Below are 14,533 nucleotides of genomic sequence, written 5' to 3' on the forward strand. Positions count from 1 at the left end.
AAAAAAAGGAACTAAATACTAATTACACAACAACATGGATGGACTCCAATCCATTATGCTAAGTGAAAGAAACCAGACACCAGAAACAATGCACTGCATGATTCCATTTATATGAAATATCCAGGAACAAAATCTATAGAGACAGAAAGCAAATTAATGGGGCTGAGGGTGGGAGTGGGGACTGACTTCATGCGGATATGAGGGAACCTTCTGGGTTGATTAAAATGTTGTACAATGAGGTTGTGGTGATGGTTGCACAACTCTATAAATCTACTAAAATCACTGAATTGTAGACTTCCAATGGGAATATTTACGAAAATTATAGCTTAGTAAAGTGGCTTGGAAAAAGAAGATCCTTAGAATTAGACATGACAGGACTTGGAAATATTAGTTACCCTCCTTCTTCCATCCATCAAAATTTCAGAGCACTGGGATCTATCTCAGAGTCCAAGAGCACGGCGGGGGGCGGGGTGGAGCGTTGTGCTTTCAGTACGAGGAGAATTCTCCGTGGAAGGAGAAGGGGCAGAATTCTGGGTGTGGGGATGGAGGGGCGGAGGCGCGTGGAGGGCAGTGTTGGGAAATGGCTCCTGGCTGCAAAAGCAGAGGGCAACTCCACCGCCCCCTGGGGGACAGTCCTTGTGTCCTTGCTTTCACAGACCCCTCTGCCTTGTTCCGAGCACGAAGGTGCAGCAGAAAGGACATCTACCAGCCACCTTTGGCCACTGACATCGAGAAGATCAAAACTACACACCTCAAGGAACAGAAGGCATTTGCCTTCATCAGAGAAATCTTGGGTAGGCAGCAAGGTCACCCACAAGCAGTCTCCCCACTCGCTGGTTGTCAGCAAAGACTTGAACAGCCAACGGTGCAATCTTTGACAGACCCACACTGCCTCTGGGCCTGTTTTCCTAAATATCAACTCGCCCCAGCTTCTCCCCCATGCTGAAAGTCCTTTGGTGGCCTCACATGAACCTTAGGGTAAAATCTGAGCTCCCCACTGTGGCTCTGCCCACCCCGGGTCACCTCTCTTGGCCTGTGTGCCCTGAGCTCTGTCACATCGTGTTCTACAGCTCCTGGGACTCCTTGCCCTCTGCGGACCCCAGGCCTTGGCACAGGCTAATCTAACCTGCCTGGAATGTGCCTCCCCTCCTTCCTACCTTTCCTTCTGGCTAATTCCTTATTCTTTTATTCTCAGCCCACAGATTGGGTGTCTTCAGAAAAGCTCCCCAAGCTCCTGTTGACCAGGAGCTTCTGTATATCTTAGTCTGGGTTCTCCCATAAGCAGATTTGGGTACAAGTAGTTGGTTGGGGAGGTGATCCTGGGAACCACTGGCAGAGAAAAGGAAAGTACAGAAGAGAGAAGGCGGGCAACAGAAGATGTGGTGATGAGTGGGTTCCATGTGGGAACCCATGTGGGAGCTCAGTCTTGCTTGGGACCTCTGTGGGAGTATGTAGTACACGGCCCCAAGTTGTCACTCGCAGGTCACTGGTGAGGGTTGCTTCCAGGGAGGACACTGACCCTGCAGCACTCCCAGCCTGCCTTCCCACTGGCTGAGCACATTACGGCCAGACAAACGGAGAGCAGGGAAGCTTGCATAGAAGTAGCAGCATGTACGGAATACAGAGAGCACAGGGGTACGGGCGGAGTTCCAATTCATCCCAGGCAGGGGCTGCTGGAATGTATATTCCTAGGCTCTGGACCCAGAGATTCTGGATCAGTAAGGCTCTGCATCCCCCTAAGATTTTGATATGTGGCATCCTAAACGAAATCTTTGTACCTAAAGGGCCCTTACATCACACTCACCTGTCTACAGGTAACCTCCCTGAGGGCAGGGAACACAACGGTCATTTGCATTGCTCTGTCCTCAGCACTGCAACATGGCAGAGGCCCATTTTTAAAAGACTCTTTTTAAGAAACATTTATGGAGCATGAATTCTGTGCAGGCACTATTTTTAAGTGGTTTATAAATATTAATTTATTGACTCCCTCATCACAACCCTGTGAATAGAATTGTCCCCATTTCACAGACAAGGAGATTAAGGCAGAGGGGTAAGTCACTTGTGAAAGTCACATGGATAGGAAGTGGCACAGCCAGGATTGGAACCCAGGCAGGAGGCTTCTGGTCTGTGGACTTTACTCCTTTCTGCTGTCTAAGGATTGGTTCCACTGTCACTGGGGGGAGGCGGGGGGCTGGCGAGTAGCTGGTCTACAAGGCCTTGCTATGCGCCATTCTATTTCCTGCCTTGGGCTTGGGACTGGGGCCCCTGTGTGACCAGGGCTATGCCTCCCTTCCCAGCATATCTGGGTTTCCTGTGGATGCTGCTGCTGGTCGCCTACGGGCAGAGGGACCCTAGCACCTACCACTTCAACAGACACCTCGAGCACAGCTTCACCCAAGGCTTTTCGGCCGTGCTGGGCTTCCAGGAGTTCTTCACATGGGCCAACACCACCCTCGTGAGCAACCTGTACAGTCACTACCCAGGTACTCTCCCCTCTCCCAGGACGTGTGTCAGCCCCCTTGTGCATATTCCTGAGAACAGGCATGGGTCACTGTCACCATCAGCATTACAGACAACCGATAACCACGGGACGATATGCTTTGAAGGAGTGACCCTCAGAGGGCTGTGTGTGCACAAGACAGGAGCCCTAAAGCTCCCTGGGTACAGAGTGGAGGACTTCCTGAACGAGAGACAACCAAGCACGAATTGGCTACATGGAGGCAGAACCCAGGCAGAAGGGGTAACATGAGAAAAGGCAAGCCTGAAACGCCACAGCACATTCCTGGAATTATAAGGCACTGGGTGTAGGCTAGGAGTTGAGGACCAGTGAGAAGCAAAGCAGGAGACAGAAACAGGGGCAAGATCATGAAGGGCCTCAGAAGTCCACAGTTTATGCCTAAGCGAACAGGAAGCCACTGACAGTTTCTCCACGAGAGAATAACAACCAACTCTGTGTTTAAGAAGGATCATTCTGGAATCATGTGGAAGTTGAAGCGGAGAGTAGTTAGGATGCTAGGGAGAAATGATGGGGCTGATGCAGGAGTGAGGGGCTAGGGTGACGGAGAGAGGGGCATGGCTGCAGACAACACTGAACAGGGAGAGTTGACGGGCCTTGTTGACGATTGGGATGTGCGCATTGAGGGAAAGGGCACAAAGGGTCTCCAAGGTGATGACTGGATGGGGGCCGTACCATTCCTCAAGAGAAGTTATGTGGGAACTGGATGACGCCTAAGTAGGGAGATGGTGGTGAATGTGTCCTATGGTTGGCCATGAACTACTCTTGACTATTTCATGACGGCTACACTGAAGTTCATGTTAGCGTCCAGGCCGGGGAACTTGGAATGCGCGAAAATGATTTTGATGGCCACACTGACCTACTGGATTTTCATCTCCAGGCTTTGTCACTGATGGCAACTCCAGGCTGGTTGGCAGTGCCCAGATTCGCCAAGTGAGGGTCCGGGAAAGCTCTTGCTCTCGTGCCCCACAGCTGCAGGCTTCTCGTCATGGGTGCCGCGCACCCTACTCCTTGGATGTTGAAGACCTGTCAGACTATGGGGAAGGCTGGAATGCCTCCGTCCTCAACAACAGCAGCAGCCTCTCCCGGGCTTGGCAGTACGAGAGCCAGAGCCAGCGCCGAGGGTATCCCTTCTGGGGCAAACTAACCATGTACCGGGGAGGCGGTTACGTGGCCCCCCTGGGGACCGATCGCAGAAGCACATCGAGGTAAGACTCACTTGATTCACATGTGGCCAAGGAAAGCCAGGTGCTAGAGTCCAGGTCTGATTGGGGGGTGTAGCCAAGTCCATTCACGCTGCTATGGGGAGAGACTGGGGTTCTCTGAAGTATGCAGATGGGATTTCCAGGCCCCTGGACACTGCAGTCTCCCAGGTGGAGGGGAGGTCCCTCTCCAGCACCCTCAGGCTCGTGGGCTGAGTCCGGTGGCCTCGGCTGGAGCCAGTGTAGGGATGGGGAATTCCACCAACCACACAAAGCCATCCACCACCAGGCAGATGGGAAGCGATTAAGGCTCTTCACCTTACCCAGAATTCTGCTATGCACAGTGAATTACAGCACCAGAGAATAACACAGAGTTTGGAGCATTCACTGTTTTTACGGTAGCAGAAGCAAGCCTACTCTTTGTCCAAAGGATGCCATCTCACCTTCGTCTCCTGAGGTTGCTCACTATAAACACAGCCTCGAGAAATGGCTTGGGTAAAGCCCAGAGAGGACCCTGCATTCCTGGAACACCCAACATGGTGGTGCAAGGACACGCAGGGCACATGCAGACCACCTCTCCCGGCACACTCGAGAGTTCGAGCGTCAGAGGTGTTAAACCCTGGCACAGTTTCCTGTTAACTTTGCAGACCCAGGCAAGTTAGTGAATCCACGTGAACCTCAGTCTCCTCCCTGTATTCTTACAAAACCGAGGAACACTGGTAACAAATCCCCAAGGAGAACAACTGGCAGGGGACCCCTGGGATTAAGGACAGGTTAGGGATAGTTTCTTTTGGCACAAAAGGTGTTTTCCTGCCACTTGGAACAACTGATACTCTTTCTTCTGCACACCAAGCAGGATACAGACCCACTGGAGACAGGGCATGTTTTAAAATGTTTAAAAATAGTCCATCATTATTGCTGTCACACACACACACACACACACACACACACACACACACACACACACTTTCTCTTCACAATGTTCCTGACAAGGTGGTGTCAACACCATTGTAGAGGAGGAAACTGAGTCATGGAGCGGTTATTAGTTTGCCTGCAAGGCAGTCAGGGTTTGAACCCAGGTCCATGTAGTACACGCTCTTTCCGCAGCAGCAGTGGGCAGACCTCCAGAAACTGGTCTTATGTGAACTGCCAGTCCAAGAGAGATTTCAACAGCCGCGGCTGACTACCTAAGCCCCTGATTTTCTACGCACTTCCTCTTACTCGGTGATCCTTGAACTTTAAAAAGAATCACAATAAAAAAAAAAAAAAAAAAAAAAAAAGGCATCACAATCCCAGGAAGGGCTCATTAAAGCACAAATCCCCAGTCTCTGCCCCCGGAGTTTCTGTTTTGGGAGATCTGGGGTGGGGCCTGGCAATCTGCATTTCTAACAAGTTTCCACAAGAGGCGGATGCAGTACGGGGACCACACTTGGAGGACCTCTGCTCTGACAGCCAGGAGACCATGGGTGCCAAGACACTGCACCATGGGTGGGAAACTGTGATCACTCCCAGGAGCAGTCCCAAGGCCCTGTGGCCCAGGGCACGGAGCTGAGTCAGAGGGAAAATTTTCCACAGGAAGCCCTGGCTTTCTCCTGGGGCAGAGCGGGTAGGGAGCCACTGCAGATGGAGATGTCTCTAAATACTCCTCTTCCTACAGAATTCTCCAGTACCTGTTTGACAACACCTGGCTGGACAGCCTGACCAGAGCCGTTTTTGTGGAGTTCACGGTCTACAACGCCAATGTCAATCTGTTCTGCATCATCACTCTGACCCTGGAGACCGGCGCCCTGGGTGGGCAGCCTCACCTGTGACCCCACTTGCGTTCTGGAAGACAGACGCCCCTCCCTCTGGGCCAGGGCTCCTGACCAGGCTGGGCCTCGCTGCCCCAGGGCCAGAGCTCCAGGGCAAATGGTTGTTTGGGAGATTCGGGGCGGGTCTTGGTTGTCCCCGGGCACCCAAAGGCCAGGCTCCAGGGCTGCACCAGCCTTATTCCTAGTTGCCCTCACTTCTCTCTGGCCTGTCTCCCAAGACACTCTAAGGGAACGCAGTTGGGGTTTGAAAGCATCTCATATTCTTGAGCTTCCCAATCTGGGGGAGGCAGGTTGAGGGGCTGGCAGGGAAGAGCTGGGGAGGGTGCAATCTGGGAACAGATAATTTCATCTAAAGTAATACTTTACTACTCTGTACCTCAACCTACAGCATGAAGTACATTTTACATCATATTCCAACACACAGACACACAAATACACGTAAGACACAAGAGCTTCAAAAACATTTCCCTGAACTAGATGTACTGTGCTCTGATCTTTTTCCCCATTACCTGCCCTCCTCCCTCTTTTAACGCTTTCAAAATCTACTGAAAATGCGGCCCTAAAGCCTCTTCAGCTAATAAATCAATTTTCCTAAAATTCAACCACCTCTCCTTTAAAAATTAAATGATTTTTAGTATCAAATTACATTTTTAATAAAACTAATACATGTCTATAGTTCTTTAAATTTCAGAACTGTGTAAAGTGAAAAGCAAAAGGCCTTCAGCTTCTATGATCACTGGCCACTGACAACATCGTGAAGCACTTCTATCACATCCTTATGGGGGGGATGGTTATTTGTATACTTATATTCTATTTCTTTTTGCCACCTTTACAGCTCTTAGGACCAATTAAACAGTTTGTTCCCAAACACACCTGATTAAATTATATGTTTCTAAAAGATGAAAAGTGAGGGGTGGTTGTCAGGTCTGGTTGGTTCAAGCAGTCCACCGATGTCGGCAAGGACTCAGGTTGTTTGTGTCTCTCCATTCTGCCATTCTTGGGGTTGGCTTTGTCTTCAGAGGCAGTAGCCTTATTAGTCAGATTCGTTTTTTTCTTAAAAGATAACTAAAATATCATTACAATATCTGCCAAAAAGAAAAGATACACAAATGGATGAAAGGTGATTCAAAAGAAGGTTGAATTTTAGGCATATTGGTCAATAGATGAATCGGTCTTTAGTGAACTCTTTTTAGGTGAATTGGCTTTAAGTGAGCCAGCCTTGGGGCAACTTAAGAGTCGGTTAAGCATCTGGCTCTTGGTTTCAGCTCAGGCCATCATCTCACGGTTTCGTGGGTTCGAGCCCCGTGTCAGGCTCTGTGCTGACAGCACAGAGCTTGCTTGGGATTCTTGGTCTCCCTCTCTCTCTGCCCCTCCCTCACTCACACTGTCTCTCTCAAAATAAATAAACTTAAAAAGTTAAAAAAAAAAAAAAAAAGTGAGCCAGCCTGGAGCAGATTAACGTTAAGTGGGCAGTTGTGCTCTGGCTGGAGGTGACTGAGGGCACAAATGGAGGCTACCAGATGCAGAGGGTAGGGGACGGCTCTCCCCGTGCAGCTCCCGGCATCCTTTCTGACAAGTGCATTGTCGTTGGCATCCCCCGTGTGTCCCTGTCCAGTCCCTTGGGTTTTTGGGTCTGAAGGACCTTTATCTTCTCTTCTGCCCTGGCCAGTCCTAAGAAGGGCCTGAGATTGCATCATGGCACAGATGACTTCCGGTCAGAAGCGGTGGCTCTGAGCAGGCAGGTGACCAGTAATGAGCAGAACGTGTTTTGCTTCCCAGGAACCTTCTTTGCACATGCGAACCTGCAAAGCCTGCGCCTGTACCCCTTCACTGACGGCTGGCACCCCTTCGTGGTAGCAGCAGAGGTCATCTACCTCCTGTTCCTTCTCTACTACATGATTGTGCAGGTGAGGGGTAGACTAGGGCTCCCTGGGCTCGAGGTGGCAGTGCGCCTGTCCCATCTCACACACCTTCCCTGGAATGAGGCCAGCAGAAGGGAGAGGGAAAGGTTCTGTCTGCCTGTTTGCCATGGCAACTTTCCGGTCCTTCTGTAGTCATGAGGACCCACCCAGCTCAAGGACCAACTTTCAGCACCTCTCAGGAACTAAGATTCAGAGGCTGGTCCTTCCCGGATGGGGAAGGGAGAGGAACTGAGACCTTCCAAAATTGTCATAGGTGGGAGACAGAGACAGGTGACTGTGCTCCCTGTGGTCTGGTTCACCTGTGGTCCCTGGGAATTAGGAAACAATCCCCTTTGCTGCTTTTACAACCATGTTGCAAAATGAAGGTACAGACATTGATAATGATGGGGATTTGAGGAGGCAGGGAGCTCATTTGAAGCTTGGGATATGGCCTGCCCCTTCCCCCACCAAAAATGCAAATCAGGTCTCTTAAAAGGACATCCCCAACCCCTGCTCAACAGCCACGACAAACGCCTGAAAATCAGGATGATACCTTGAGTGCCTACCACGTGATTCACGTTGCGCTAAGAATGCTGCATGGATTTTCTCCTATAATACCAAGAGAAAGGTTCTATTGGCTCCATTTCACAGAGTAGGAAGCTGAAGTCCAGAGACATTAAGTAATTTATCCAAGGCCAAAATTGAACCCAGAGAGTCTAACCCCTGAACTTGACACTCTGCCTCACCATGAGGCTCATAAACCTGGATCCCACAGGGTCTCTGAACATCGCCAGTTCAAACCAAACAGGGAACAGTTACCAAAGAACAACCTAAGTCTTTGCATTTTTCTAGAACATCAAAGGAGGCCCATCTGCCTACCTACCTCTGGGCTGCCCTCACCCTCTGCCTGCAGCTGCTTCAGAACGCTTCTTTCCAAAACCCTTAAATCTTTCTCAAAATACTGCTTAAGCAATTTTTAAAATCTCTCTCTGTCCCTTTATGATGGAGGTGTACTTAGCCAAAGAGGAGTCCTTCCTCCCTAAGAGTGAGTAGGAGGAGGGAAATAAAACAGACAATAGAAGAGTCTCTTTAGTGGGGGTTGGGGAGGGGGACAGTGGGGGAGGCCTAGAACTTACACAGCACAATTCCTTTTGACTTGCAACACCTGATGAGGAAACAGAATTAAAAACAAAGTCTCTGGCCAATCTAGAAAACCTCTCCACAAAGGCACAAAGGTCAAGGAAAAAAAAAAAAAAACTAACAAAATTATTTATTTCTAATTTATTTATTTTTATTATATTATTTGTTATTTCTAATCTATTCATTTATTTCTAATTGTGGTAGATTATGTATACCATTGTGTATGTTCTATGTTATATTATATGTTATTTTAATTGTGTATATTTTATATCTTACGTATTATATATACATAAAAACACGTATATATAATATATAACAAAGTTTACCACTTTAACCACTTTTAAATGTACAACTCGGTGGCATTAAGGACATTCACGTCGTTGTGCAAAAACCATCACTACCATCCATCCATCCATCCTTCCATAACTTTTTTCCTCCTGCAAAATTGAAACTGTACCTATTAAACAATAACTGTCCACTTTCCTCGAAGAAAACAACTTTTCTTATTGAATAAGCATTAAACTAGAAGTTAGGAACATCCCAGGCAATCCACTAAGAGATTCCAAAAACAGATAGGAATCTCACCCTTGCATATTGCTGGGCAGATAGGACCCATTACATACTCCTTCTTAAGATAAACACTAATTAATCCTCAAGAGGATTTATGGCATATCTATCCCACTAGTCCACTCTAAATTCACCTGGTAATTGGGGTGGCCACTCGTGTTTGCTAACTATCTTTATCAAAAGAAAAATAGGGGCACCCGGGTGGCTCAGTTCGCTGAGTGTCTGACTTCGGCTCAGGTCATGATCTCACAGTTCATGAGTTGGAGCCCCATATCGAGCTCTCTGCTGTCAGCACAGAGCCGGCTTCAGAGCCTCTGTCCCCTTCTCTCTGCCCTCCCCCGCTGACACTCTCTCAAAAATGAATAAACATTTAAAAAAAAACTAAAAATAAACATATATATTCACAACAGGAGGTAATTTTGTAATTTGGAGCCAGGTGCCTGCCATTTGGCTCCTACCCTCCTGGGGAAACTGGGAGTGAAGGGCACTACCTTCCTTCATGATCACATGTCAGACAGAAAGCTCCCAGGTCCTTTAGAAAAACATTCTTGAGGCTAGCTGAACTTTTAAAAAGATTGACACGCACCTCAAAGGGGCAGAGAAAGAATTCACAATTACAAGTTTTCTGAAGTAAATACCCTGTGAAAGGGTGGGAGGGTCTTTCTCCTTCCCCAATTTTTTGCATCAGAGAGAATTAAATGTTTTTCTTATTTTTGCTGTATTTACTCTTCCGTGCCTTCCAAATTCCGCAGCCCGAGTTGGTGATGGGGCAGATGGGGTCTGTGCACAGTGCTGGGGAGAGGACCCAGGCACTCTAGGCACGTGGGGCCAGGGCTTTAAGGAGCCTCTCCAGGATACAGTAGACCCCTGCTGGAGGGTCATCTTGGGTGGCTGGGAGAGCTTTGGTGGAAGGGGTGGGGAGCCACAAGTCTGGCCACAGCATTTGGTACAACCTCCAGCTCCTTTCTCAGGGCAAGCTCATGAGGAAACAGAGGTGGCGCTATTTCCATAGCAAGTGGAATCTTCTGGAGCTGACCATCATCCTGGCCAGCTGGAGCGCCCTGGCGATGTTTGTGAAGAGGGCTGTCCTGGCAGAACGTGACATCCAGCACTACCGGAACCATGGGAAGGAGTAAGTGGCTCTGCCTCAGCTCCCAACTCCCACACTAGATCTGCTTCCTCCAGCTCTGTGGCCCCAGGGTCAGAGGGAGGCTTTTGAACAAAATTTTTTTTAACATTTATTTATTTTTGAGAGACAGAGAGAGACAGACCATGAGTGGGGGAGGGGCAGAGAGAGAGGGAGACACAGAATCCAAAGTGGGCTCCGGGCTCCCAGCCGTCAGGACAGAGCCCCACACAGGTTGAACTGACCTGAGCCAAAGTTGGATGCTCAACAGACTGAGCCACCCAGGCGCCCCCAGAGGAAGGCTTTTGAAATCCTGTTGATCCTCAGAGGATCACAGGTCACTCTTTAAAAAGTAACTAAAGCTACCACTTAAATTCAGGTTTAGGGCCTGAAGCATACACAGTTGGAGAGGGCTCTTTTATGACAAAATGGAACAAAGCTTACTTTTGCAAATTCTACCAAAACAAAAGACCTTGTGACACCGTGGTAAGGTCCCTGCCCAAAAGCTGTAGCAGAACGCCAGTCAACCTACATCTGCTACAAAGTGTCCTACATCATTTACAAAGGGTCCACTCTGTTAGGCAGGATGTACTAACCCACCAGATCCTCATAAGAACCCAAGGTGGTAGATGTTATTATTACCCAAAAGTAGGTTCGCCTCTTGGGAACCATCCAGCCAAAAGACATGACCAAACCAAAGAATAGGAAAAGAAGCATTTTACTTGCAATAAAGGAGAACATCAAGGATCCTTCCCAAAGTGGTCTCTCCAAATAACAAAAATGGGGAAGTTTTAAGGGAAGGGTGAATACATATTCTTGAAGGGGCTACGCAATGGAGAATACAGTGTGGAATTGGGGCAGAAGTCATCTTAGTGTAACTGAGTCCAAGTCAAAGTCACTAGGACTGGCAAAGGTCAGCATTGTCAATTCTCTGGCTTTAGTTGGTCTGGTATCTGAGTACTCAAGGGGGTTTAGATCCTGCAAAGATAACTCAAGAAATGTGCGCCAGGTCAGTCTTCACTTTATCATTGTTGATTGTCCTTCATAGGATCAAATTACCTCCTGGCCTGATAATGGCTGTTTTGTCCGTACATTCATTCACAAGATGGCAGAGGGCCTGAAATGACTTCTGAGGTCAGGAAAGCTATGCCTGGGGCCACCTGGGTGGCTCAATCAGTTAAGCATCTGACTCTGATTTCAGTTCAGGTCTTGATCTCAGTCAGGGTTGTGAGTTCAAGCCCTACATTTAAAGGTGGCAGAGAAGTAATTTAAACCTACCTTGTGTGAGAGTTTGTCACTAGAGCCCGCAACTCTTGACTTTGGGGTTGTAAATTCAAGCTTCATTTTGGGTACAGAGATTACATAAAAATAAAATCTTTGGGCTCCATGCATGCCCAGTGCTGAGCCTGCTTAAGAGTCTCTCTCTGGTCCTCCCCTGCTAGCTCTCTCTAAAAAAGTTTTAAATAAATAACTGTTTTAAAATCTTGAAGGGGTGCCTGGCTGGCTCATTTGGTAGAGCTTGCAACTCTTAATCTCAGGGTCATGAGTTTGAGCCCCACATGTTGGATGTAGAGATTGCTTAAAAGTAAAGTCTTAAGGAAATATATTAAAAAGGAAACAACAACAAGAAACCTAGCTTGTAAGTCTCCAGGATCCCAATCCTTACATCAAACCACTGTGTTTCTTGACTCAGTGATTTTATTGATATAGCTAAAATCATTTATTTATTTATTGTTGGATGCCATATACTGTTATAAAAACAGCACTTTAACAGAATTATCCCATCTACTTTAATCTTCCTAAGACTTCTAAAAGACAATACTATCAACATCCCTTTTTTACAGATAAGGAAACTGAGGCTCAGAAAGGATGTCTGTGCAAGGTCACAGAATTTGGAAACGGAAATGCAGGGCCTATAAGAACTCTGCATTCCTAACCTCCACCCTAGATGGTCTCATTCAACTCACAAACCCTCACTGAGCTCTTCTCTGTACCACGCCCATGGCGCCAGCCAAGTCTAGGACAAAAGTTCCACCCTCTCTCCAGGCACCCTTCCACAGAAAGGTCTCCATATCAGTTGAGTTCTTTGAGTTCAGAAATTATCAGAAGTGCTTTTATTTTTTACTTAAGCTGGTTGTAAATCTTATGCAGAACAGCATTTCTAAAACTTAAAGGTGTTTGAACTCTTGAAGGGATCTGCAAAAGATGACCTGGGGTCCAAATCCAGCCCGCCACCTGTTTTTGTAAATTAAGTTTTAATGGAACACTGCATCATCACCTGTTCCTTACATACTGTCCATGGCTGCTTTCCTGATAACAACTGTCAACGGAGTTACTGGGACAGAAACTATCTGGCCCACAGAACCTCAAATACATACCATCTGACCCTTTGCAGAAAAACTCCTGCTTAGAGAACAAAGCCTGAGTTCTAGGAAGAAACAGTGGTGAGTTTTAGGTTATACATGATTAAGACCATTAACAGCCAGTGTGATTTGTAAATCATCACTGTCCCCCTACATTAACCACGCTTTATAATTCCTCACCGTGACCTAAAACATATTTGGTTCTCAATATCCACATAGACAGGGTTTTACTCAGATGGGTTATAAAACAATCTTATAGTAAGAGAGTTCTCTTCACACTGAGTGTCAGAAAATATAAATCTGCCACTTTTGACAAAAACCAGAGTAAAACGTGGAATTACAAGAAACCCTCAGTTGCATTTGGTTAATCAATTAACCAAAGTTTTGTGTTAATTTCAGAAACTTGTAAGCTTCGTTTGCTTGTTGGAATAGATAAGTCATTCTATAACCAGATCCTGAATTTTCAAAGTATTTTTTAAGACCAAGTGATTTGCTTCATAGTCTCCTTTCAACTCAGTGCTTCCCAGGCCTGGCTCCTCAGCAGAATTGCCCAGGGAGATGATCAAACCCTGATGCCCAGGCCACATCCCAGACCTACTAGGTCAGTGCTGGGGACAAGCCCTGCTCTAGTATTTTCATTGTCTCCCTGGTTATTCTAACCTGCAGCCAAGGCTGAGAGCCATGCTTTCATTAGAGGGCTTACGTAGTTACTTTTCCACGCATATGAGCAATTAAATGGCGCAAAAGAGGGTTAGGTGTTTTAAGAGAGACAGGAAAAAGATGCTGCGGGAACCAAAGGAGGAAGCTGCCATCCATACCAGCGGCCCCATATGCTCAAAGGGAAGGAAGATTCTGGAGGGCAGGAGATTAGGGAAAAGGACAGCTTTCACTCAGGCGTTATATATGTATATTAAATGTATTTAAAACCTGAGATCATATAATTTTGTTCTTTAACCTGTGCTCCATCCATGTCACTGGATAACGGCCTACACCATTTGAACGACACACCAATATTAAGACTGAATTTAAAGCACAAAGGCACGGACGGGAATTAAGGGCAGGGTGGGATGGCGGGAAGAACCAGTCTTTGGAGTCAGGCCTGGATCCAACTCTTTTTCTTCCACCACGAGTTGTATCGCTATGTCACTAGCTGGGTGACCTGCTGCCAACTCTTCCTCGTCCTCATCCATGAAACAAAGACAGAAACACTTGCCTCAGCCAGTGGTCTTGAAGGCCAAACACAGCTGAGGTTCATCAGGCCCTCAGCACAGAAACTGAATGATACTTCCATCCTTCCTTCAAATGTAAGGGTAATGTGGACATACACTCAGACAAATGTGAGGGAGGAAGTGGCATCTAGTAACCCCAGACCAGGAGGGAAGGCTCACAGAACTCCCTCAGTTCCATCTTCTTGACCCTGGGAGGATTCTTCCTTTGCCATTCTTCCATAGCTCTGCAGCCATTAACCAAAACTGGTAGGTAATGGTCCCATGACCCCCATCACTACCACATCACTACCATCATCACCATTACCCTCACCACCACCACCAACATGCTACCACATCACCTCCATCATCATCGTCGTTGTCATCCCTATCATAACCATCATCCCCATCATAACCATCATCCCCACCACGATCACCGTCACCCTCACCACCACCATCATCGTCCCTACCACATCGCCTCCATCACCATCATTGTCGTCATCCCTATCATAACCATCATCCCCACCACCATCACCGTCTCTACTCTCATCTCCATCACTGTCATCCCCATCTCACGATTACATAGCTGGGGAACTGGACTAGCCTTGTATCTCCCAGATCTGTTGTGGGAAGTGATGGGCTCTGAGATCATGATAAATCTAATCCTGCATCCTGGGCTGAGGATCCAGCATCGTGACAGCCC

At 47.5% G+C, this 14,533-nt stretch overlaps 2 protein-coding genes across 4 annotated transcripts in view; one reads left to right on the plus strand and one right to left on the minus strand.

Annotated features, from left to right (window-relative positions):
* LOC106984006 (polycystic kidney disease protein 1-like 2) overlaps positions 1–10,720 on the plus strand; it is an 86,786-nt gene extending 76,066 nt beyond the window's left edge. Inside the window, exons 34-39 of one of the 3 annotated variants that reach the window (XM_053211331.1) lie at positions 657–794; positions 2,298–2,483; positions 3,396–3,723; positions 5,375–5,508; positions 7,308–7,435; positions 10,108–10,720. In XM_053211331.1, coding sequence (XP_053067306.1) covers positions 657–794; positions 2,298–2,483; positions 3,396–3,723; positions 5,375–5,508; positions 7,308–7,435; positions 10,108–10,272 — 1,079 coding nt within the window. In that variant the 3' untranslated portion in view covers positions 10,273–10,720. The remainder of the gene's footprint in view (positions 1–656; positions 795–2,297; positions 2,484–3,395; positions 3,724–5,374; positions 5,509–7,307; positions 7,436–10,107) is intronic. The other 2 variants (XM_053211329.1, XM_053211330.1) reach the window with 2 other exon arrangements.
* The window catches only part of BCO1 (beta-carotene oxygenase 1), a 161,943-nt gene that overhangs the window by 135,997 nt on the left and 11,413 nt on the right, over positions 1–14,533 (minus strand). The gene's annotated exons all lie outside the window — the stretch shown is intronic.

The sequence above is a fragment of the Acinonyx jubatus genome, chromosome E2 (assembly GCF_027475565.1).
Source record: "Acinonyx jubatus isolate Ajub_Pintada_27869175 chromosome E2, VMU_Ajub_asm_v1.0, whole genome shotgun sequence".
NCBI classification, from domain to species: domain Eukaryota; kingdom Metazoa; phylum Chordata; class Mammalia; order Carnivora; family Felidae; genus Acinonyx; species Acinonyx jubatus.